Source organism: Drosophila subpulchrella, chromosome 3L (genome assembly GCF_014743375.2).
Source record: "Drosophila subpulchrella strain 33 F10 #4 breed RU33 chromosome 3L, RU_Dsub_v1.1 Primary Assembly, whole genome shotgun sequence".
NCBI classification, from domain to species: Eukaryota; Metazoa; Arthropoda; class Insecta; order Diptera; family Drosophilidae; genus Drosophila; species Drosophila subpulchrella.
The window spans coordinates 7,452,462-7,477,569 of NC_050612.1; the positions used below are offsets into that span (position 1 = coordinate 7,452,462).

The window sequence follows — 25,108 nt, forward strand, 5'->3', positions numbered from 1 at the left end:
AAATAGCATGGTATGGGCATATACTCGTACTATAATAATGTACCATGGTACCATGGTACCATGTCATAATGTAAGCCCATACAGGATCAACATGTAAACTTTGATAGCTCAGAAATTATGATGCAATTATATTCGTAATATAAAATTATTTTATTTTGGAAGCTTTACCACGATTATAAACAAAAAAAAATCTGATAGAGAGTCGTCTAAAGTATCAAAACCCTTAAGCTAAATGGTATAATGGGGACCTTTTAAGCCCCAGAACTAAAATAAATCGAAAATCTTTGCAGAAATGTTAAAAAACTATGTTTTTAATGCAAAACTGAAGAAAAAATTCTGCCCTGGAGCTATTTTGAAAGAGTCAAACAACAATTTTGCCAAGGAGAGGTTCTGGTGTCTAGTGACGTCAGGTCGGTCGTTGTTGTTGTTGTTGTTGAAGCCCAAGCTTTAGAACAATATTTTTTTTACCTTAAGATGTATAAAATCATACATTTCAATCAAAAAAAATTTTCAAATCGCGGTTATTTTTAAGTTTTTTAAGCCTTTTCTTTAAGTGGTGCTATTTTTGTTGCCGCATAATTTTGCTACTTTTATGATAAATGTATCGAAGTTTTAAAAACCGTCCGCATTGTGGGCGTAACCACTTTTGTTTTAGTTAGTAGATATGTAACCCTACTTACCCTTACAAACAGAATAAAAATATTGCAAAAAATGACCATTTAGTAGCACAAAGAAGAATTGCCTACACATTGGTGCTATTTTTGTTGCCGCAGCTGTATAGATCGATACCGATCGTCGACAAATCAATCATTTTCAGTTTGATTTCTATGTGAATTCTCAAAATAGGAATATTTTTAAAATTGTCCTTTGTTAAGAATAAATCCCAAGCCATATTTGTTCAAAACATTTAACTTTACTAAAGTTTACCAGCACACAAAAATTTTCTTTGTCAGTTAGTCATATTTTATATATACATTAACATACATATATGTATGTTTCCATAAAAAATGATAAAAGTTTCGTATTCAAAACAAACATTTTTTTTATAGAAAATACTTATACGACATGTTTGCCTTCCAGATTATTTTCAACAAAATTGAACAAAATATTTGTGGTGGGAAAACAAAACGGAAAACCAATTCAAATAATGATAATGAGTTTTTGAAATATTAAGAATAACAAGTTTAGAAATAGGAATAATAATAATAAATAATAAACAAGAATAATAATAATAGCGCGTATCTTTATATTTGAAAATCAATTTGTTTTTGTTTTTCCTTCTTCGGTTGTTTTTTTTTGCCTTTGCTTTTTGGTTTTAATGCGAAAAAAATTCTACAATTTTTTAACGTTTTTTAAATGTTTATCTATTTTCCTATTATTTTATTGCTCCTAAAAAAATTTGCTCCAAAAAGGACAAAAAAACATTTTCAATTTTAATATACAATTGTTTTTTATTTTTACCTTCAACTTTTCCCTTTTTTTTATCTTTTTTTCGGATTTAATCCTTTTGATTTGCTTATTATGCCATTATTAATGACGTTACCAATTTACTTGAATTTTAAAAATTACGTTCCACATTTTTTCGCCAAATGGTGAACATTTGTTGCTTAAACAAAAAAATGAATACACTTACCATAAAAATGATGCGCAAACATGTTACGTAAAAAATTTCAAATAATTGTTTGCTGACAAACGATAGTGGCGATATCACGATATTTATTTTTATTCAAAAATATCGATATATTGGTATTTTGGTATATTTTTCACATGTCTCTTTCACTTGCTGGCACTTACGTTTTCTGTCACTTCGTGGTGAAAAAATACTATATTTATTTTTATTCAAAAATCTCGCTACACTGATATTTAGGTATATTTTCACATCCACACTCCTCGAAAAAAGTCGTGCGTCGTGCGGGCAGCGCACAAAATAATTAAACACTCCCCGAATAACACAACTAAAAAACCGTGCTAACTAACCGAAAGTGGGCGCCGATCGCCGCGTTTTCAATAAAACCAAACGAAATGCAGTAAGCGGGCGTTTAATTCAGCAAGCAGCGAGGCTAAAAGCAAGCAAAGCTCCGAGGCGTTGGCCAAAAAGAAGAAAAGCGAAAAAGAAACGGAGAAACGCAGTTGAAAAGAGAGACGCGAAAGAAGAAGAGAGAGAAAAAAATGCATACAGCAGGAGTGGTGGCGATTTTTTAATCAAAGCAGCAAAGCCAGTGTTTTCCAAGCCAAATTCAAACGGGACTCGAAAATAGAAAACAAAAAAGAGATTCAATATATGTGTTCCTGTACAGTGGTGGGCGAGCGAACGAACTAGCATTCCAGTTAAGTGAACATGTTTGTGGCCAGCATAAGACCATAAAATCTGCCGAGCACATTTTCCCCCGCTCGTGAAAAACTCGCATACACACACACACACACAAGCATACACACGTACGCACACGCAGGCAGGCAGGAAAATCGCGTGAAAAATCATGTCCAGCTGGGCAGAACGCGTCCATAGGCGCGCCGCGGATCTGGGCAACGTGGTGACCTCCTGCGGCCACCCCGCCACGGCCCCCTCCTATCCGTACCGCCTGGAAAAGGTGAAATTCGGGGTGCCCCTGGAGGAGGTGTGCAAGCACAACAACAACATTCCCGGGCCACTGCTCGTCCTGATCCTCAAGCTGAACAAGGAGTCGCCGAACCGGCGGGATGTGTTCCGCGCCCCCGGCCACCAGGGGGCCATGAAGAAGCTGATCCACTTCCTGCAGGCGGGCCGCCTGGTCAACGTGGACAACTACTCGGTGTTCACCATCGCCAGTGTCTTGAAGAAGTTCCTGCGCAAGATACCCAACGGGATATTCGGGCGCAGCGGCGAGATGGAGCTGTTCGCCATCAACGATCTGCAAAACGAATCCGAGCAAACGGAGCGGCTGCACAGGTGAGTGGCAAGAAGGTGGGGCAGCCCGAACGATGGGGGTCGCAAAAGTAGCAGCGCAGAGTTAGCTAACTTGAAAGCGAACGAAATTGAATACAGAGGGTTTTTTTTGGCTTGATAAACATTGTTATATCACTCTGTATATAGAAAAAGAATTAAATATTTTCCTTTGGTGGCTCAGGGTTCAAAGCCTAAGATATTTCAGAAGAAATGTGGAATGCACTAAGCGATGATTCAGTCATTTTTCACACAGATAAAAAGGGCGTTTATATAGCTTTTAAGCCCCTTAATCATTCTGAAAAGGGTATCTTCAAAAAGTAATCGACCTTGAAGACATTGTAACTATATCTCATAGAGTAGGAGGGAAATAGAATCAGAAATTTAGGGTCCAAACATGATTAGGTTTTCCTAATATTAAGAACCCCTACAAACTAATCTACTAATTTTACTTAGCATGAATTGAGTTTAAAGATATTTTCATCTATTTCCTTTAACTATTGAATGAAACAGTATTACATCTCCAACCAAAGAATACAGCAAAATTGAAAAGAGCTATATAAATGACTCAAAAACTTTGGGTTTTCCCTTGATAAGGAAAATGGAATTAAAAACCAACATTTTTTTGAGCGATTAATAAAAAAAGACTCATTTAAATTTTGCGCGTCAATTGTTTTTATAACGAAAATAAAAAGGATTAAGGAAACCCAAATTACTCCTTTTCAGAATTTGATTCAGGGAAGACTTAGCAAGAATTAAGTAAATTTAAAGATGACTTGTCAATGATTAAGTTACTTTGGAATTCATAAAAATGTTTGCATCAACATTAATTTAAAGAATAATCATTAAGAGCTTAATCAGGCAATCAGTCCATATGAGAAGTCCATTGACGTAAAACAAAAATATATAAAAAAAAAATAAAAAACAAACAATCAACTGAAAAATATTTAAATACTTAAAATTATACAATTAGTTTAAATTGCACTTCAATGTAAATCTATAAACTAATTTGATCAGGCAGCAATCAATATTCAGCACTGTAAAATATACAGAAAATAATAGATTTAATTATATAATGACTAGATTTCCAAATATTTTTTTATCAATTTTACCGCAAGTAAATCTTCTGGAAGTCATAATAAATTTGGCAACATCTTGAGAATGAGTAAATTTAGACATTTTATTAGTGCCTTGGTGGAGAACATTTCACTTGCCATAAATTCTTTAAAGGCATTTTAATATATTTTCACCAAACATCAAGTGTTCGACAATATCATAAATTAGTAGTAGACAAGTAAGTGCTTTGACTCCTTATACGGGATGGTATTACCAGAAAAGCATTAGTATTCAGATCGTGTGCGAGACAACCAGAATTTATACGTTACAATCATGTGTAGAGGTAATAGATTCTAAATCTGTATCTCACAGGTTAAGAGCTATGTATACTGTAGCTAGTTCTGGAGAAGAAATGGCTGAAATTGGAACTATATCCCAAACAAGTGAATATAATCTTTGTTTCATATTACTTCTAACTGCAAGGGTACTATAGCTACTATTATTTTAACCGCAGGTGTGCGGCACACACAGATTTTTGTATTTTGTTGTATTGTAACTAGCTTGCGGTAAACTTGCTGAACCGGATCTTTAGATGTATATAGATGTAGATGTAGATTCGGTTGCAGCCCAAGAATCTTCAGGGGGAGTTAATTCACTGGAAAGCCAGCCTCTTGTTGTTTTCATTGCCTCCGCACTTGTTGTTGCTAAGTCGCTGTTGTTGTTTTCGTTCTTGTTGTTTCTCGGCACTTGTTGACACATTTGTGTGGATTTTCACCAATTTTCACTTGAGCGTTAAGCGTTCGCTTAACCCTTAGATGTGCCAGGCAATTTACATAATTTGTGCGGCAGCAGAAAAAGCAAGCAGCAAATGTTTGGTTTTATAATAAACAGTATTGCCTGCAAATAGTGGACCAACATATGGTGCTTAGAAATGTTTGAGTGCAAGGTTTTCAATATTTTAATAAGGTAATTAATAGATTTTGGAATCCGAGATAATAAAGAAATTAATGTAAACGTTAGAGGTTATGATTTTCCACTTGGAATAAGAATTTTTAAGAGCAAATATATATATTGTGGGAACTATAAATATATATTAGTTGAAAAAGGTGTAAGTTTTGTTCCAAAAATCAGGAAATTTACAGAAGTTTGAAGAAATTTAATAGCATGACTCATTTATCTTCAAACTGTGGTACACACTTCATGATCTATAGAAAACCCACCAAAGTAATCTTATAGAATTGCGACTGTTTATAATTTATTCCGATTTTCGCTGAATCACTGATCAGCCTTGTATGGGTTTCAAGAAACTTGGAAGTGTAAACAGAAGCCGCCGAAAGGGTTAAGCTTGGATTTTGACTCGCTTTTGGCTAACTCTCGTCTGTTGCTGTTTGTTTGTTTGTTTTTCTTTTGTTTCAATCGATTTCTAACCATCTGAATTAGAGCATAAAGCGTGGGCCAACATAGCACAAAGAAACCCACGAACGCAGGCTCAATTAAAAGTAAACGAGGTATTTGACTGCTGCAACTTGCGATTGTTTACAGCCCGTTCTTCTTTTTTCTTCACTTATTTTGTATTCGCAAAGTGAGAGGCCTGCAGTAATTAAGAAATCGAACAGTTAGAGCCGATCGATTGCAATTGACAGGCAGAAATGATTTGTCTGTTTGGGCTTCCTCTGGCGGTTGGTTAATTTGCCAAACAATCGCCTGATTGAGATGGATATGGGTTAGGAGATGCTTCTGCGTCAGCGGATCAGATCAGATCAGATCCATTGGTTACATTAATTGCCGAGCACTAAACACCGATCGCTAAACGCCGAATGTGCGTGTAAACAAATAACGTCAGCGATAAAACATAAATTTAAATCTTCTGCATGCGTAGAAATCGACCGCCAAATTATTTTCATTTCGCGCAGAGCTCTTCGGGGGAAAAAGAGGTGTTTGGAAAACGTAAATTTTCAGTTTGGCAACCTGTGCGTTTGAGCACACCAGTGGACAGGATCCTAGCAGTGTTTGCTAAAAATGGTGATATTTAAAAATAAAAAAATATAGGTTTTGTCCACGACCTCCGTAAAAGAAAAATATATATAATGATTTATTGAATTAATTTTGAATTTAGTTTTTAAAAAAATTTAATTAATTTGAAATAATATATTGTTGATTTAATAATTGAAATTGCTTTTGGTTTTTTTTTAAAGGCTCAGTGCGAATTTTAATTTGAAACGTCAAAAAATTGTCTACAGACAACGCTTGATTATAAAATGCATACATTTTCGCTTAAAAAATCACAAATAACTTCAATTGAAGGTCCCTGCTAGTAAGGTAAAATGCTAGTAGTAAAGTTTGATTGCAATAAAAGAAGGAAAAATTAAATAAATAATATGAAGTCAATATTATTTCTCGGTGAATTGTATTTTTCTATATTCTAAATAATAAATATTAAAAACAACTTATTTTATTCAAAGTTTCAAAAATGTTTTAAGGTAGTAAAGTTAAATGCTAGTAGTAAAATTTAATTGCAATAAAAGAAGGTAAAATTAAATAAAAAAAAATCAATATTATAAATATTAAATATGAAATCCAACTTATTTTTTTCCAAGTTTCAAAAATGTATTTTATACAAAGGTTTCTTTAAAAAAACACAATAAATACAATTGTATTGCTATGAAATAGATATAAAAATTGTATGAAATGCCGCTTGGGACTATTTTCCTGACCGCCACTGTGTGTGTGTGTAAACTTTTCAAACCTGTACAATTATATACACATTTATTGTAATTGTTGCTGCCGCGCTGTGTTGGCTACTTTTGTTTATTTGCTTTTTGGGGGCAGGCGCACCAGCAACAGCTACAACAACTACAACAACTACAGGAGCAACAAAAAAAACATTAGGCAATCACAATCGAATCAAATCAAACAAAATGCGCGAAAATAGCGCCTTCGCCAAAGGAAACAACAACTACACCTTTATAAATAGACACGCGTTGGAAGCTTTGTATCAATTAAAAGTAAACGCAAAAAAAGAGAGAGGAAGAGAGAGAGATAGTGCTCAATTCCATCAGTTGGCACATAATTTTTTGTTTGTGTACTTTCCAGCTGCTGGCCTTTTTTCGTGTTTGTTGTTATTGCAGCGCATCGACGTCATTGTTGCACGTTTTTGCAATAGTCCAAAAATATATACCCACGTACATACGTACATGCATATGTTTAAATCAATTGTGTATTGTTTTCCTTTGCCGTTTTGTTTTGTGTAAATTACAAACACAGCAGAAAGGCGTAAAGAAAAACGAAGAAAGCAGCTGCTGGAAGAGAGTGCGGTTAGTGCTTTCCCACTCTCCCCCCACTCTCTTCCAATTTCACACTCTTTCGTTAGTCCTGTTATTCGCAACTTGTTGCCTGGCTGAAAAAGAGCTTTCGCAAGCTTTTTCCAACGCCTGTTGCTTTTTGTTTTACTCCTATTTGTACAGTCGCATCTCTCCAACTCCTGACTTTCAAGTTCTGAAAAAGATACAACTTTGACCTACATAGCAATTGAAGTAGAAGAGTCTACCCATTTATTTTAAATGATTTATGTATGTATGTTCTTAGGAAAATAAAATTAAGACCTTTAAGTGTTGTAATATTAATAATGTTTACTGTTGCTCGATTGTACAGTCTACAGTCTATTTAGTTGTTATTTTATAAAGTTCGGTAGAAAAACCTCAATATTTAACAAGCCAGACGCTTTTTAAGAAAGATATGAACCCAACTCATCTTTCGAGATGCGGCTGTACAGAAAACTAACTTTGGATATGATGATGATATGATGATATATGATTATTGCAGGATTAAATACGTTTATTAAACCAAACATCCTTAAAATATTTTGATAAAGTTTTAGTATTTTATGTAAAATGCTAAGAGTAGACCTTTTTTTTGTAATAAGTAGTTCGATCTGTAAAGACAAAGATTTATTTCTTTGCTGGATTTTTACAAATATGTTCTTAGAAAAAACAGATTTAAAAAATATTTGTGGGACCTAGAATGTATTATCTTGGTTTTAGTTATGCTAAGCACGGCCTACATCTTTCTGGATATGATCCTAAATCACATTTTCCACCCGACCAGCTGTCGTATCCCCATCTGCTCTTTCTCCCTTTCGTTCCTTGTGCCTATATTCTGCTTTCTTTTTACCTTTCTTCAATTATGTACACTTCTGCTTCTCTATATCGTGGCCCTTAGTTAATAGGCTATTTGGACAATTGCCTGCTGGACAATTGTCGATGGCACAGGGAAAACTGACTGCTGCGAATACTGATAAGTGCAGAAAAGAGCGAGGAGCAGAGGAATGAAAATTTCTGCCCGCTTTGTTGGTCTAGACAAACAAATGGCAGAAACTGCAGTGCAAAAACGACAAAGCCGCATTGTCCCAAATGGCATTACCAGCAACAACAGCAACAACAACGTTCTTGTCTATAAGTCGATAAGCCCGTCATCGTCATCCGACGTCTGGAAGGGCCCCGCCCCTCCCCCTTCCAGCCCACTTCCAGACATTCTGAGGTTTCGCTTCCTGATTATTATTATATGAGGTTCTTCACAAGCACTGCATTGTTTTCTCTTTTAATTTATCGGTTTTTCGGTCGGGGTTGCTTAAAACAAAAGTAATGCGGATACACAGATACACCTACCAGAACCCAAGCGAAACTAATTCTTTGCAATTTGAAATTTCTTTAGAAGCTATTCTTTAGTATTCACAATAGGTGCTTTTTTTGCAAATTGTTTAATACATTTTTTTATTGATTAGCCCTTATAGAATTCTAAGGGCAGATGGGAAAGTACAGCCTAAATATTTAATATTTATTCAGGGGACAATTTTTTAGCACTTTTATATTAATGATTAAAACATAATAAACCTTTTTTCACATTAAAAAGAGGTTTCATTTCAACATTTGTAATTGCTTTTTCGGTAGTAATTGGTTTTCTGCTTGTGCTAAGCTAAGATTGTTGTGCTAGAGAAGACCCTGATGAAATGTCTTTGATACAGGTACAAATCCTAAAACTTCTGTAAAACTTACGTAAATGGAGAAACATTTTGATTGCTATTTTTTTTGTAATAACTAAATGTTTAAGTGGGAACATGGGTAAACAAATAAAAGCCATTAATAACACACTCTTCAAAATACTTGAAAAGTGCTCCCTGAGATGTAATGCTTGGTGTGGTCGAATTTCAGGTAGAACCCCGTGAAACTTTATGGGCTTGCTAATCTTTCTTTGTTTTATCGACTGCCACCTCAGGAGTATCCATTCGACTTTGACTTTGCATAAATATAAACTCGAAACTGCCGCCGACGTGTATAAACAACAATGCCAAACAAAACCAATAAATGTTAAATAAAGCGAGCGCAAAAAAATGTACTTATAAACATACGGAAAGCGTGGAAATTTACGTCAGTGGACCGGACCGTCTGTATTTCTTTTCTTCAAGGGTTCTCTTGGGTTCGCACTTTTCCCTCAGTGAATCGCCCTGAACGTTGAACGCTGAACAACCGAACAAGCGAACACTGCAGACGCAGCCACTAAAAACATATGGCGGTTATACACTGCCCATCGGGGAATTGGGTTCCTTAAAGGTCGCGGAACTGCTCTTATCCGAAAATATTATGCCTAGTTTATAATGAATTGAGCTGTGTTTTTTTTCCTAATTTTGTTTGGCGGTATTTTTGTTTGGCTAAGGTTATATTGGTCTCTGGAGTGATTTCAGAATTTTATCTTTATCTGTCACAGTTTGCAATATAGTTGACACAGGGTTAAAAAAATTCATTTCTCAATTCCCAACCACGACCCAAATTTCATATCGAATCATTAACTTCGGGCTGCATATTTAATGGTCTGTATTCTTGACTTTAGCTTTCTTTTTAGAAATATGTCGATGACGTTATTCAGTTGTTTTCTTAGATAAGCAGAGTAATAACCAGTTTTAAGAGCAACACAATAATAAATAATAATTGTATGATTGCACGAATGTAGTGAAATACATGGAAAATTTCCATGTTACTTTATACAACAATTACAAAATTATTATGTTTAAGAGCGTTGTACTGCTGAGTTCTTACAACGGAAAAGGGAAATGTATTATCTGATGTTCATGATTGATCACCAAGATATCAACAAACAAACAATCGGTTGTTCAGTGTAATCAGGGCATTGTCGTTAGCTTGGTCGGTGGGTCATAGTCGTCATCCATCGCATATCGTGATGTTTGCACTTAGTATATGTATGTTGAAAACTGCTTTTTATTATCGTGCATTCGGTGCTGTTGATGCGAGTATTGCTTTTGCTTGGTTCATTATTATGACGTATTGTCTTTTGTATTGTGCCGACAGACCAACTACAAAAACCGACATAAAAACTTGCTGCCGCTGCGGTTATGTTTTCGCATCTGTTAAACGAACACAATGGCTCTGGCTGCCACTTTATCCATCTGAATCTGCAACTTGTACAGAGAACATTTATACAGAAAGATCTAAAGGCGATGTCTTCATTTAAGAATGAAACAGGTCAATAATAATGTCTATTTCTTATGGGAAATGTTTGAAAACATACACAACACTTGATTATATCATTTATTTTTGAATACCATCAGAATAAACTTATTCTCTCTGTGTACTTGGCTCTCAAGTCTCGAAACTTGGGCGTGGAAGTGAGCACAAGATGCAGATTGAGCTTGCCGCAATGAATATTGATGCTGATGCAGAAAGACAGAAAAAACAGAGGGGAGCCTAAAGATATAAGCGATATGGGCAGCATAATTATAATGCTGACCGATCCGGCCTGCTTAGTAGGCAAAAAATGTTGCCGATCCGATAAGCGATCCAGAGATACACACACACTTTTCATTTAATACTCCTAGACACTTAATGCCCTTTGTTTCCTCAAGTGATGCGTAATTCTCTCAACAGACTAGCATAAACTCATTTGTTTATGACCTAATGTAAATGATTCATTAACAACGGCGACCACATCAATTGATCCACATATTGTTATTTTTATAGGCCCATTCATCCGATAGCATTGCATGTAAAAATGACCAATATTTATCTGTTGGTTATAAGAAGGCTTGGGAAATTGGTTTCATATGAGACATCCGTTTGTTGATAGTGGAAAGGAGTATTCTTTAGTTCTGGGTTTTTAATAGATGCGATATTTGAATAATTATGTAACTGGCCTCTTGAACTGGGTTTATTCGCCCCGATTTGTACATATGTCACAACTTATTGGTACCCCACTTAAGCAGGAATTACATAATCCACAAAATCTTATGTGATAACAGTTTTATAAATAAATTCAAAACGTTTTGATGTTTTAATAAGGCAGATATATTTACTTGGTAACAGTTGCTTCCCGCTTATTAAAATACATATTCGTACATATATCACTTTTCTTAGTTGATATATGGGATACCCCGGACTTACTTTATTGCTGAAATACTGGAGTTAATATAAGGACCAAAATTAAATGTAAACAAATTTTATGAAATACGATTTCAGTGCTTCCCTGTTTATTTTCCTGAAAAGGCTTTGAATAATGCAGTATTTATAAGCTATCAGTCAGCTGAATTCCATAAAGTGTATTATGCATTTCTTTATTAATGTAAACCATTGAAGTGGGCACATATATGCGCCGCAAGGAAACTCAATTATCTTGTGTATGATATTTCACTTATCACTTACACAGACCTCGACAGTCGGCATAATTCACTCACTTGACTCACTCACTCCGATCCGAATCCAAATCCGAATCCGAATACGAATCCAAACTGAAACCTCGCCGGAGATGGAGATCTCCTCTCGAAAGTGTCACAAAAGAGTTGAGTTTGTGGGAACTTCGGGGAACTGGTTTCTCTGTAGGGCACAGCATCGCGTCTTCCGAGACTTCTCATACGTAACGAACTGAAAACAAATCGCACATATCTGCAGGCACATATAATATTGTGATAAAATACTGTTACAAAAGCAAATCAAATGCGGCAAAATACAAACAAAACGGGCAAAAAAGAGGCGAATAAAAAATTGTCCGACATATTTCAGTTTTATGAATGAAAAAAAGAAGTCAGTCAACGGCAGGGCAAATAAACAACGTTAACAAAAAAAAAGAATATGATTCATCTAAATAATATGACGAGTTTGTTTGACTCTGTCAATGAACAATACGCAGAAGCTACGCTTGGCAAATACTAAATTTAAGAAAAATCGAAAACTATTTAGCACCGATTCGGGGAATTATATATATGCTAATGCTTTTGCCGGTTTTTTATTGTCTTTATTTGAGCCTGTGTTTGTTTGGCCTATTGATTATGCAAATGAATGGAATAAAAACAGACTGATACGGCGCATGCGCAACGCGATTATATAAGGTAATCCACAGACCCTAATGGAGCGTCGATTCCAAACGCGTCCATCAATCACGAAGAAAAGGTAAAATACGTAGAAATCATCAAATGATAAAGTAAACAATACACCACTATTACTCATGCCATTAAGGTACTTTTTTTGTTGGATTGTAGGGTTCGGAAATAAAGTTTGGCTCAATGATATTGCTTATCTCCACAATATCAACAGACGTAAACACTTGTTCCGCTTTCAGTCGCTGCGGTTTCTGTGGCTTTTGTTTATATTTTTTTAACAGCATTCCACGTAATTATTGTAATTAATAAACGATTTGTACGCATTCCGCTTTATGGGCGTTACCCGACGCCAAAACAAGCAAAATCTAAATGACTACTAATTGATAATCGTCGTTATCAGGCGACTTTTAGCCCAGAGTTCGAGGTGATCGTTAGCTTTGGCCCCACTATCAATTTGGCCTCCAGGGAGTTCAAATGTTCCCCATGAAGAAGCCGCAACATGTGTAGCTCAAATTCGTATAGATAAGATAGGAACTCCTGCTCTTTTATTTCGGGATAACTTTTAGCGGCACGTTTTCCCAGTTTCTATTTGCAATGCAACGGTTGTTTGATTAGGGGTCGTTTGCAAAGGGTTTACCATAGAGTTTGTTTGGCTTGGGTTGGGTCTAGTGGCATTGCTTCGGTTGTTCACATTGCCTTATTGACTCGCTTGTAGTTTCGAGCAAACAAATTGGGAGATATCAATGGACTAATGAACCTGGGAACTCGGCGAAACCTTGACCAACGATGACCTTTCTAGGGTTCAGATGTGACTGCAAATGGGAGTGTAATCGATAAGAAAAATTTAATGGGAGATGTTTGGGACTACAAAACATTAAAAATGGTGTCTACTAGACCTTAACACATAAAAATTAGATGAAAATGGAGAGAGTTGCCAGAACAAGATCATTTAAATCGGTTTGGAATGCTTAAGATATGAAATGTAACTAAGAATCTATAAGATATATTATTAAAAACACAGAAAACACTTAAGTGGATGCATATGAACCTCGTGTAAGGTGAATACTTTATAGCCAATATTTAATGTCTTTTCTATTTCCCCAGAACTTGAATCTATTTTTATGCCTAAGGCACCATTAGGTATTCCACGAAAGATCTGCTGTTTTCTCCAACATGTTATAGATTAATGTCTTGTGTGGGTAATTTACGGCATTTAAGGTTCCCACCTCTCACTTTACCACACTGGATTTCTTCGTTTGTGACATTTCATGCGGGTTCCATCATCGTATAAATTGTGTTGGCTTATTTCTTCATTTCAATTAACCGAGACCCGAGAGTTCCCGACTTTTTCCATTTCTTTTTTAAAACCCTATCGTTGCACTCCCTTGTCGAACAGAGATATTCATTCTAAATGCAACACTTATCGGGCTAAGCTGTCGTTTCTCTCGTTAGTCTGTTTTTCTTGCTTCGCGGGCAATTCACACCACATCTGAAAATGAAAATAGAGCCAGACAGCCATCGCATTATAGTATAGTTCATTGTCAAGCGATTTGGCCCCCACCCCGCCATCTCCTCCAGCATTTATTGTTGGATCTTGAAGTTTTCACTTTTTAAGCGCCAGCTTCGGAGAGATGTTGCGAGGAGAGTGTTGCTTTAAAAGCATTAATTGATTGAGTTGGGTTTTATTTTTTCTGTTTTTCGTATAGCCTGCCTTGCTTGGCTTGTCTTGTGTTGGCTCTTTGGTTTGGTGCTTTTTTTCGGTTTTGGTTTGCTACCTCTATCAAGTTGTGTAATGTGGACGCTTAGGAGGTTGCCAACCAGTTTTTCCTCTTCTCCGGCCAAAGTCACCCGGCTGCAGCTGGGGCCCCGCCGACTTGGCTTAACCATTTGTTTCGAAAAATCATTAGGCACGCCAAAATGAAAGTGTGAACAGAGGAGCTGCTCTGACTTTCTTTGCCGGCCCGGCCAGGCGATGAGTTTGGATTTTGATGGGTAACGAGCGGCCAGCAGTAGTTCACCGAGAATGAGTCAGTGCACTTCTGTAATGGCAATAAAAACAAAACGCATGACTAACAATTGCCCTGCCAGCTCAACTAGCACAAGCCATTCATTCGCTGTGATAACAGATCTTAACAAATATTTATCAGATCTACAATCAACATGGGCCATCAGATGCACTTTAAAAAATCTTATTATGTTCTAAGCCTGGGAAAGAAACTTCAGAGAAATTATAAAATGTTTGTTTGTTCTAGATATATGAAAGAAATTTCATAAAAATTTAAATTACTTGACGTTTATGAAATATTTAAGTCTTACCACATCTTATTTTAAAAACGTATCCATTAAAATAGGAGATCAAGGTAAAAAAAAAACGGGTTTTACTTTAAATAGTTTTTAATTTGTAAAAGAATTTTAATATTCAGAAAATATTTTATGGGATGTTTAAAGTAAATCCAGATATGTTGTCAACTTTTTTTAGAGTGTTCATTTTGTATCTTTAAACTTTATGTACCGACATTCTTTTAAAAAACCTTTCTTAAAAGAAATGCTAATATTCATATAATAACTTATGGGATGTTTAAAGTAAATCCAGATATGTTGTCAACTTTTTTTAGAGTGTTCATTTTGTATCTCTAAACTTTATGTACCGACATTCTTTTAAAGAACCTTTCTCTTTTCCCCCTTGCAGACTCTTCGGTTCGCTGCCGAAATACACACAGCATCTATTAGTTTTACTGTTCGGCACATTCCGGGTCATCGCGAGCAATGCGGCCCACGCCTCCACCGGAATGACCAGCGAGGCGCTGGGCGTGTCCGTGGCCCCCAGTTTCTTTCAGTCCTGCGTGAGCGATGGCAAGACCGCTCGCATGGAGGATGTGCTCAAGTTCAAGGTGGGTTCGGATGTCACTTTTGTATTAAAGAATGGATTTTTATATGTATTTGACTTTCAGGTCTCTACGAAGATCATGCAGAATATAATCGATAAGTTTGCCACACACGACATCTTTGGGCGCGACAATTACGAGTACTACGCCCGCGTCACAGGACGCATTCTTAAGGTGCAGGACGAGTGGATATGCAGCTTCCAGTATCCACCACCGCCGCGTGGCAAGTTGGCTCAACAGAAATACGCATGTGAGTGGTGCAAGATGATAAAAGTCTTCAACATTACATTAAAGGATATGTTTGGAGACTTAAAAACAATTCAAATCGATTTAAAAATATATATATATGTACCATAAATTATACAGAAGCTATAAAAAAATAATATTTCAAAACATACTTTAACTTCTAGAACTTGTTAGGTTAAAAAGAAAAAAACCTTTTGGTTTAATTACAGTATAGGTAAAGCAGTTAAAATACATTAAACAAAATAAGTTCAGGAAAAATAGAGCTCACACTTAATTATACTGCACTTAACGAACTGACTTGTTCATGAATCATTAAGAAGTTGACTCATTCTGCCTAGCTTGTCCTTAATCGATATATTGATTGGTTAAATAATTGTCCAAACCCTGTCCTCGGTATAGAATTTGAAGCAATCGAAATTCCTCTGGCTAATAACTTTTTATCGCTTTCCCCGCAGTGCAACATTCTTTGGAGGCGGAGAAGACCTGGCTGCAGTGCCAATGCGAGCGTTGGGGCTTACGTGAGTACCTGAGAAGTGTTTACCTATCCGTAGATATAGCTAGAATCATACTCTATTGTGCTTTGCTTCTGGAAATCTCCACCTCTATTTACTCCACACTGTCCGATCTAACTTCTCTCTGTGTGTGTGTGGGGGAATGCGATCAATAAACATGTATCCGATATCTGATAAGCTCATCTTTGGTCATCTGGTGTCCCGAGAAGATAAGCTCTTAGCCCCACCCCCACCCGCACTGCACCACCCCATTCTCTAGCTTTTCGCTGCATGCCCCGTAGTTGTTTGTACCCCCTCATTTTGACGAGTCATCCAATGCATTTGTTATAACCCACTGCCGACCTGATTTAGTGGCCCAGGAGGAGTCCCGCTCGACGCCCGCCCTGCTGACCAGCTCCAGTTCGGCGTTGGAGAACAGCGTCCTGTCGCTGGGCGTCTCCCCGGAGCACTCGTTCATCGAGAGCTGTGCCCGTCTCTCGGTTTCGCTGGAGGGACCCGGCATCTATGCCATGACCTCGTCCCCGTTGCCGGCGAAGAGGAATGGGAATGGCAACGGCAACGGCAATGCCACGGACTACGACTACGATGACTATGCCGACGACGACGAGGATAACGATGAGCTGGACGGTGTCCATGACTTTGGTGCCGAGCTGGAGATTAGCAGCATAGCGCCGCCGCAGGGAAGTCGCGGCCTCTATCGCCACAAGCAGCGTGCCCAGCAGCCACTTCACTACCAACAGCAGCAGCCGCAGCAGGTGCAGCCCCAGCACCAGCGGGACTACGACGATGACGACGACGAGGATGAGGATGAGATGACCTTTGTGAAGCGACGCTATCGCCAGAACAAGAAGAAGCCCGCTGCGCCGAGTAGCAGTCATCATCAGAGGCGATTGCGCACGGGCACCAAGAGCCTCGATGGCGGAGGAGAAAGGCGTGCGGGATCGGGATCGGGAGCAGCAGGAGGATCAGGGGGTGCTGCTCCAGGAGCAGCAGCTGGCAATCCCACGCCCCCGAAGCTCAAGCAGCGAACCTGCAGTCGCTGCAATCGGGGCATTCGACACAGCAGCTCCTGCAGCTCCAATTCGGCCGGAGCGGCTGGCTCAAACTGCGGAGGAGGAGGCAGTGGAGGGACGGGAACCGGAAACGGAGGAGGAGCCGAGGGCGGCATGACCATGGAGGAGCTGAGGGCCGTCAACCGATATGCGGAGAGCACCAAGAGCCTCTCGTATCTGCCACAGGTGAGGGACAAGTTCTTGCTGGGCTCACGCATTTCCGTTTGAGATCTTGCGACCGTTGTGTAGAACGTACCATCTATATAGATCCTAGGCCTAACCCCCCTTTAAAAATGCTCGAATTTATTTTAAGTTCTGGTTTCTTTTTTCCAGGAAATGAAAAAGAATCAAGAACCAAGAATATATTAGTTTTTAAGTTACCTCTTTTGATTTCTTCCATTTTCTGTTGCGAATTTTTGATTTATTGTATTTGAACCTTATGTAATAACTTAATTTAATTTCTTTCGTTTCTTGTGTTTGAGTTTTGTCAATTGGAAATGTTACCCCTCTAATCTCTCTATCACTCACTCCTACTTTGACTCTCTTCTAACTCGAATCACTTAGCAAATTGCTCAAAATTGTTTCATTTTTGGAAATGTTTGCCTAGTTTTTTCTAATATTTTCATAATCTAACCAAACAATTTGCGCCTGCCAACGAAAAACAAAGAACTACTACTTACACAACAACAACAACAATCAACAACACATTTTATATAATTGTAAGACAAAGAAATTGAAGAATCTACGCCCTCACACCCTTTACATCCCCAAAAACTGTACAAAAAGTACAAAAAAAATCAACATACTTCACCAAAACTCTGTACAAAAAGGACTAAAAACGGAGAAAAAATTTAATGCATATTTTTTATTTAACATTTTATGTTTATAATTTAATTCAATTTTCTTTATTTTTGTTTAAACTTTTCATACTTACAAAAAAACCAAACAAAAACATTTAAAACGAGAACAACAAAATGTTAAACCAACAACAAAAACATAAAAACCTTTTATAAATACATTTTCTATGCCCAAAGACCTATTTTCACAAAATAAAAAACGAGTGCTATATAATGTTGCAACAAGCTAAAACTAAACACCAAATTGCGTATTTAATAATAAAAATAATTGGGAGTGACAAATATGAGCAATGAGAGAAATTTGTATCAATTGGATATAAGTTTGAATTAGAAAATATTGGAATTGTACATACATACTAACTAGAATTACTGAAGTTCTTACGAGATCGGGGGAAGATAATGATTTTTGGTTTAGTTATTTTGTGTGAAAAAAGACGGAAGACATTTGAAAGTTTTTTAAATATTCACTCAAAAGTTTACAAGGTACTTTTCGTTAAACAATTCAAATATTTGGACTTTCATCAGTTAGGAAAATTAATAAGAATGATTATTTTGCGGATCGGAGGGTTCATTTCCTGATCAAACCTTTGTGGACCAACAAAAACTTGGATCAAGTATCGCAGAAGTATACAAACCTTTTCAAAACTCTTGACACCGTTTATAAATGTAGTTATCTTTAGAAATAGAACACCATGTACACCTTAGTTATTATTTATTTATCGTTCCCAGTCTTATCGTTTGCTGTAAAAAAGTGACATATCAGAAATAACTAGAACATTATGTATGATAAGCCACCGATATGATATGATTTCCTTTGATTTTGTTGTAATCGTTACTTTGTAAAATACAGTATTATTAGACACTTAAGATACCACTGTGCACCATTTTGATTTATTGTCGCTTGTGTGTCTTGTCTATGTAGATTAGAAGCCTGCCTTTGTCTTGCCTGTCTTGTCTTTAAGTTGTTTGCTGCACTTCTCATAATTGTATGTAGCTAACCAAATAACATTTAGTCGATAAGCAAAACGAGTAAACACAAAAATACGAGAACATAATCATCCAAGTACTACAAAACACGAGCCGAAAACCCCAGAATTGCATTTGTAATTAATCTTATTTTTGGCGGATTTAATTCTTTTGAATGTTGTTTCCACCTCGAGATAAGCAATCAAAGCGCTTGTTGGCGGTGTTTTCACTGAATGTTTCTACCTAATTATAATGTGCTTGTTTCGAATATTCAAGGGGTATTCATGGTGAAATTAAGCTGGATTAAGGATCTTCTTTCTTTATCTCTAATTTTATGGTGAATACCCCATAATGTTCTCTTCATCATTTTGTATAATCTTGCACTTTTTCCACTGCGCTGATTTTGCTGCATTTTATAATCACTAAAACATGAAATTGTTAACCCACCTTATTTTGTGAACTTTTGTTTGTTTCAAGATTTTGATTTTGCCTTTTACATTTTTTAATTAAGTGAATCAAGCAAAAATTACAGCTAGCTAAATCGAAAATTTCAATTGCCAAAAACTCTAATGCGAAAATTTTGAATCCCCCGTCTTTCCACCACCAACAACAACAACTACACGACAACAACAATAACAACCAACCAACAAACAACAAATATATATTTGCAATGCTGAAAACAACGAAATGTACGAAATGGAAAAATGTGTTAGGTCCATGAACGCCAAACCGCACGCATGCGCACTCGCTCCGAATGGTTCCTGGGTCCCCGGGATGCGGTGGTCACGTTGCAGCTGCCGGCGGACACGTGCAGCAGTTGCTGCCTGGCCGCTGCCGCCGGATACTTGGGAGGCGGCAGCACCAGGGACATGCGGCAGGCGCAAACGGAGGGCGAACGGAGTCAGGCGGCGTTGCTCTATCACTTTTACCGCAGGCAACAGCAGCAGCAGCAACAGGAGCAGCAGGAGCAGCACTTTGACGACATGATGGACACCGAGGACAGCTACGGACAGCAGAAGGAGCAACAGCAGCAGCAGCAGGAGCAGCAACAGCAACAGATACATTCCAAGGGTCTCTTGAGACCACCGCCCATGCAACACCAACAGCAACAGCAGCAACGTCGCCTGCTGCTGGACGTCAATTCGGGTAGTTATAATGCCGGACTAACTACTACGCTCACCACCAACAACACTAATTTCGGCGACGATCTGGCCAACTATCTACACGAACCGCTCGGCAACTCATGCTACTACTCCAGTCAATGCTTGAACCGGCTGCAACCTGTTGTCGTTGTGCGGGAGGAGCAGCTGGCGGAGGTCACCGACAGCGATGGCGATTCCCTGGACGGCGGTGGCCTGCACACTCTGCAGGCCCACGAGCTGCAACACCACGTGGAGCCCAGGCAGGCGGCTATGTTGCTGCTGCGCCACTCAACGCCACGGCAGCAACATCGCAGCAGCAGCAACGCCCCGTCCTTGTACCAATCCTTTGAGGTGACCTCCACCACCAATCTGCCCCAAGACAACGACAACAGGAGCGGCCACAGCAATAGCAACAATAACCACCACAACAACAACAACTTTGCCACAGTCATTTTCAATGTTTTGGACTTTTTATTTTGATAAACAAAAAAGAGAACAAAGCGGCTAAAGCGAGCTGAGAATCGGAATGAAATGTCTTGTGTTTTGTAGCTACCAATTGCATCCATTCATGAATTTTGCTTATGTCCAACTAATGCTAAACATACTTACTGTTAAGGTTTTAATTTATTTTTGTTTTGTCAAAAGGACTCGAAAGTGTTTATCATGCCTAAGTATTAAGATGGAATATAATGGGAATGCCCATTAATTTTAATTCCCCTAACCGAGCATGATAGGCCAAGATTTCTTTGTTGCCACCACCAGCCCATCGGAATTTTGTTAAACTTACCCTATAATTTGTATTATTTTGATTTAGCCATCGAATAATTTAATTATTTATTTGTATTGTGTACTTTGCTCTCATTTACCCATTTATTATTTTGCTTTGTAATAATAAACTTTATTATTTATTTATACTGTGTATAACCGAAATCGAAAGATGTTGAAAGCTTTTTGTGTTGTTTTTTGTGTGTTTACACTCGATATACACCCAGACATGGGATACATGCATAATTACATGTGTTGTACTTGTTGTTGTTTGATTTTGCGTACTAACCCCGAGTTTTGTGTGTTTTGTCCACATTTTGTACATTTATTTGTTAACGTTATTGTGAGTTGTTGTCGTCGGAACGCCCACAGAGACGGTCAGCAGCAGCAACAACCACAGCATACAACAGTAGTAAGCCATATAACACACCAAGAAAGCGCCTCAACCATAAACCAACACCAACATTTATTTGCCACTCCAAGACCGAGACCTCCAATTGAAACCAAGTAACTCATCAGCAATATTATTTCTCCTCTTTTTTCTTTGTCCCGAACTGTATGTCCGAACCCGATTTTAGTTGGCAACATCCGTTTGAGTAACAGCGCCGAGTCCATTCAGTACGCAGCCCGACGACCGGTCGCCAGTCTGGGCCTCAATGCCGGCCTCGGAGGCGTCACCAGCACCACCCACAATCCCACCACCCGGCGGCTGCTCATCAACGTACCCCGGCAGTATCGATCCTCGCTGCGGCGGAACAAGGAGAAGCAGATCGGCGGCAATAGTCAGAGCAACAGTAGCAATAGCCTGGGCAGTGATCAGTTAACCGGCAATCCTGGAGCAGTTGGAGGATCGGCCGGCGGCGTTTCGGTGCTAAACAAACCCCTGCTGATGGTGGGCCTCCTGCCGGGTGCCGAGCAGCCACCGTCGGTGAGGAATTCCATTGCCGAGTGCGGCATCTCGACGCCGGATGCCATGGACGTGGGCGTGGAGTGCAGCACCACGCTGAGCTTCAAGCCGCCGCGGCTGTAACAAGGACAACGGCCCATTTAATCGAACACTGAGGACAACCAGGACACATCCGCATAGAACTATGTTAAGATCTAACCATTTTTAAATGAATACCATTTTTAATATGTATACTTCCAACACAAACACACAAAAAACGGGAGTATCGAGGACATTTCTGGAGATTTGAATACACCAATTAAAATAAGAACGAAGCTGTATGTAAACGGTGCAGCAACTGCCTTATAAATCTGGCACTCTCAATGCTGAATTTTTTTTCATATTTGTGCAGTTTCTGCACCTTTTACAACCAATTTATTGTTCTATTATTCTTCATAATTGAAAACAGAGTTAAATCTCTAGAGATTTCCGTGAGACCTCAAATAACATCATATATTAGGTTATGGTAAACGATATATGTATTTAATGTGTATAGCAAGAAAAGGCTGATTTTCTTTAGTTAAACCAACAAAACAAAAACCAAGAAAAAACGAACGAATGAAAAGAAAAATTTACAACTGAAACTAACTATATAATGCAACAAATTGCCAAATTTTATTCAGCATTCATTTCGTTGTGTGATTTAGGTTGATTTTAGTTTACGTTTTAGCCAAGAATCTCTTAAACTTGAACAGTGTCAAGATAAAAATAAACGAAATTTTCACCTGATTGCAAACCGAAACAACGATACAAAAGCAGAAGAATTTCTTAACTGTGTAGCATCTGAACAATCCAACCAATCGATTTCGAGGCCGACTCTCTGTCTTTATAAGAACCATTATAAATGTTACTTCTAAGCTATTCAAATTTATACTTATCACGTGAATGGAGCTCTTTAAATGCAATCATAGACCCAATTACAGATATACATTCATTTTTGATACAGTCAAGTACAAAAGCAAAACTAGACGGAAACCAATCGAAAATATTTAAAATAAATTCTACATTATTCTTAAAAAGATACAAACAACACAAGCTAGCATTTAATATATAGTTAAGCGTTTTCAAATTATACTTGTAATTGCGAACGGAAATTAATTTGTAAATCGGATGTTATTTCAATGATGTTATCGTTAAAAGTGCTATGTGTACATATATACGTGTATGTCTGTGTGTCCAAGATATATCTAATATGTATATTTACTACACAATACGCTAAAACAGCCCTTCTCGCGGGGAATCAGGACTACCAAACGACAGCTAAACAAACGAGATAATTCCATTTTATATAAAAATATATTTAGCGAATCCACACGACTAGCTTTTGATAGTTCCAATCCAAGTATAAGATCTGGAGAGGGCCCATTGTGCCCCCTCTTTAGATCGAATTCCACTGCCCCGCCACTAAAATGAGTTCTGTTTCCCCTTCATTCAGACTTGGAGATTTTTCAGCTTACATTGAAAAATTCTTTGCGAAGTTAGAGAACGAAACAATTTCCTCGCTGTGTATTGCATCATTTGGTGTGTTTGTTAAATTGAATTTACATAAATAATCTGAATGTTAGCTAAGGAAACAAAAAGAGCGTAAAAGAAAACCACTCTGGCCATTTCATACGTAGTATGAATCGCATCCATTAATATTAAAAATTAGTACATAACGCTCAGAATGTTGCCCACAACCATGGGAATGAAAATGCAAGAAACACCAATTTGTTGATTAGCAAAAAAAAATACTTTATTGTATCGACATCATTTTTATTGCTGTATATGATAGGCTATAAGCTATAAAATATATAAGTGTATAAATCTTACAGAGTACGAGTTCGAGTGAAGTACATTCATTAGCCACTAAATACTATTACATAAATATAATTCGTATTGTAAATGATGACGGAAAGGTTATAGATGTACGCTATATTTAGTGAGCAGGATCTGTTCCATACAATTTCAAGTGTAAAATGCATTTCGAATACATTTTTCAAATATTTTTAATCGAATTTTATTATTTCTTTGATTTACCCCGTTTCTGAGACATTTTCCATTTTGTGAAAGTTGCACTTCGAGAAGTTCTGTATACAAAACAAAAGAAGAGAAAAGAATCATACATATAATGTAACTAATTACTGAATGGAAAAAATAAATAATTAAATTGAAAAAGTAAAAAGGGCGGGCCTGGCTTAAGTTCTCTTAAATGCTAGTCTTACGAACACATTTGGTCAGATGTTGTGGGAGCGTGTAAGCCTCAAATTGAACTGACAAGTAACTTGTAGATTCCAAAAATATATACTTTTAGTTCAAAAACGACCTTCAGGAATTTCAAGTCTATTTTCTGAATTTAATAAAAGGTCTTATACATGCATTACAAAATTTGCAAATATTTATACTCTTTATAATTTTGAAATCTAAAACTATGGGTTTTATGTTACTTGTCAGTTCATAATCTTAGGACTTTAGCCAACAACTTAATTGTACAAAGCTCGGTCCACTAAGATGCCATGCTCGATGAGAAAACTCTCGACATCGGAGGCAAAGAAGTCGTCGCTGAGGTCGTCTGTTAGCCGCACAAAGTTCCCGATGACCGCTTGGGCCTTATAAACCAGCAGGGCTGGCAATCCTTTGGTGCGGAAATCCCGACTCATTCCGGCCACGGAACTGCAGATCTTGGCGAACTTGATGGACGGATAATCGCTGGCCAGACTGTCCAGGCACTTGTTCAGGGTAGTACATGCGGCCAACTGGCGTTCGTAGATGTGGATAATGATGGTGGTGTGCTTGTTCTCCTGCTCCACGCACTCGAGGAATTCCCCGTGGCTGGTCAACTGCTGCACCTGGCCAAACTGCTGGTGGTGTCCTGTCTGGCGTAGCATCTCGGCCATCCGCTGCTTCTGGTACTGCTGCAGGAATTCCTCGCTCATCAGCTCATCCAGCTCGGAGTCCAGCTCCTCCTGCCGCTTGCGCTCCTCATCCTCCGCCGATGTAGCCGTGGTAATAGTGAGCTTCTTGGCCAATGCCAGCCTTTGGCGCTCCGTTTCATCCCGGCGCTCCGCTTCCAGTTGCTTGAATCTCTGCCAGTCCTTGACCACGCCTTTGGGTCCCGTGTTCGTGGAGCCCTGCTGCCGGAATCCCCCGGCCGGAGCCGCATCCGGATTTGTGTCAATGGTCAGGCCGGAGGATCGGGATTTCCCGGATGCGCCCTTGGAATCGTCACCCTCGTCGCCATTGTCCTCGCCCTCGCTGCTGCTGCAGTAGTACTCCAGTTTCTCACCCAGCAATTTGTCTTCCAAAGTGGCCATGATTAGTAATTACCGAGTTTTTACTTTTAATTTACAATTTAATTAGACTGATTAACCATTAACCAGTTATCGATGACTCGATTGTAAT

At 38.1% G+C, this 25,108-nt stretch overlaps 2 protein-coding genes across 6 annotated transcripts; one reads left to right on the forward strand and one right to left on the reverse strand.

Moving 5' to 3' along the window:
* The first annotated feature begins 1,868 nt into the window (after nt 1–1,868).
* LOC119555718 (rho GTPase-activating protein 20) lies at nt 1,869–23,891 on the forward strand. Of its 5 annotated transcripts, XM_037867406.1 has the most exons (7): nt 1,869–2,926; nt 15,046–15,247; nt 15,308–15,491; nt 15,943–16,005; nt 16,351–17,237; nt 19,588–20,020; nt 21,360–23,891. In XM_037867406.1, the coding sequence occupies exons 1-7, from the start codon at nt 2,478–2,480 to the stop codon at nt 21,809–21,811; spliced, it is 2,670 nt and encodes an 889-aa protein (XP_037723334.1). In that variant the 5' UTR covers nt 1,869–2,477; the 3' UTR covers nt 21,812–23,891. The 5 variants fall into 5 exon arrangements, with proteins under 5 accessions (XP_037723334.1, XP_037723337.1, XP_037723336.1 ...); XM_037867408.1 differs by lacking the exon at nt 19,588–20,020 and having other exon boundaries at nt 1,870–2,926; nt 21,360–21,523; XM_037867407.1 differs by lacking the exons at nt 19,588–20,020; nt 21,360–23,891 and adding an exon at nt 17,385–18,145 and having other exon boundaries at nt 1,870–2,926.
* LOC119555719 (phosducin-like protein) lies at nt 23,532–25,108 on the reverse strand. Its single transcript, XM_037867411.1, has one exon. The coding sequence runs from the start codon at nt 25,018–25,020 to the stop codon at nt 24,190–24,192; it is 831 nt and encodes a 276-aa protein (XP_037723339.1). The 5' UTR covers nt 25,021–25,108; the 3' UTR covers nt 23,532–24,189.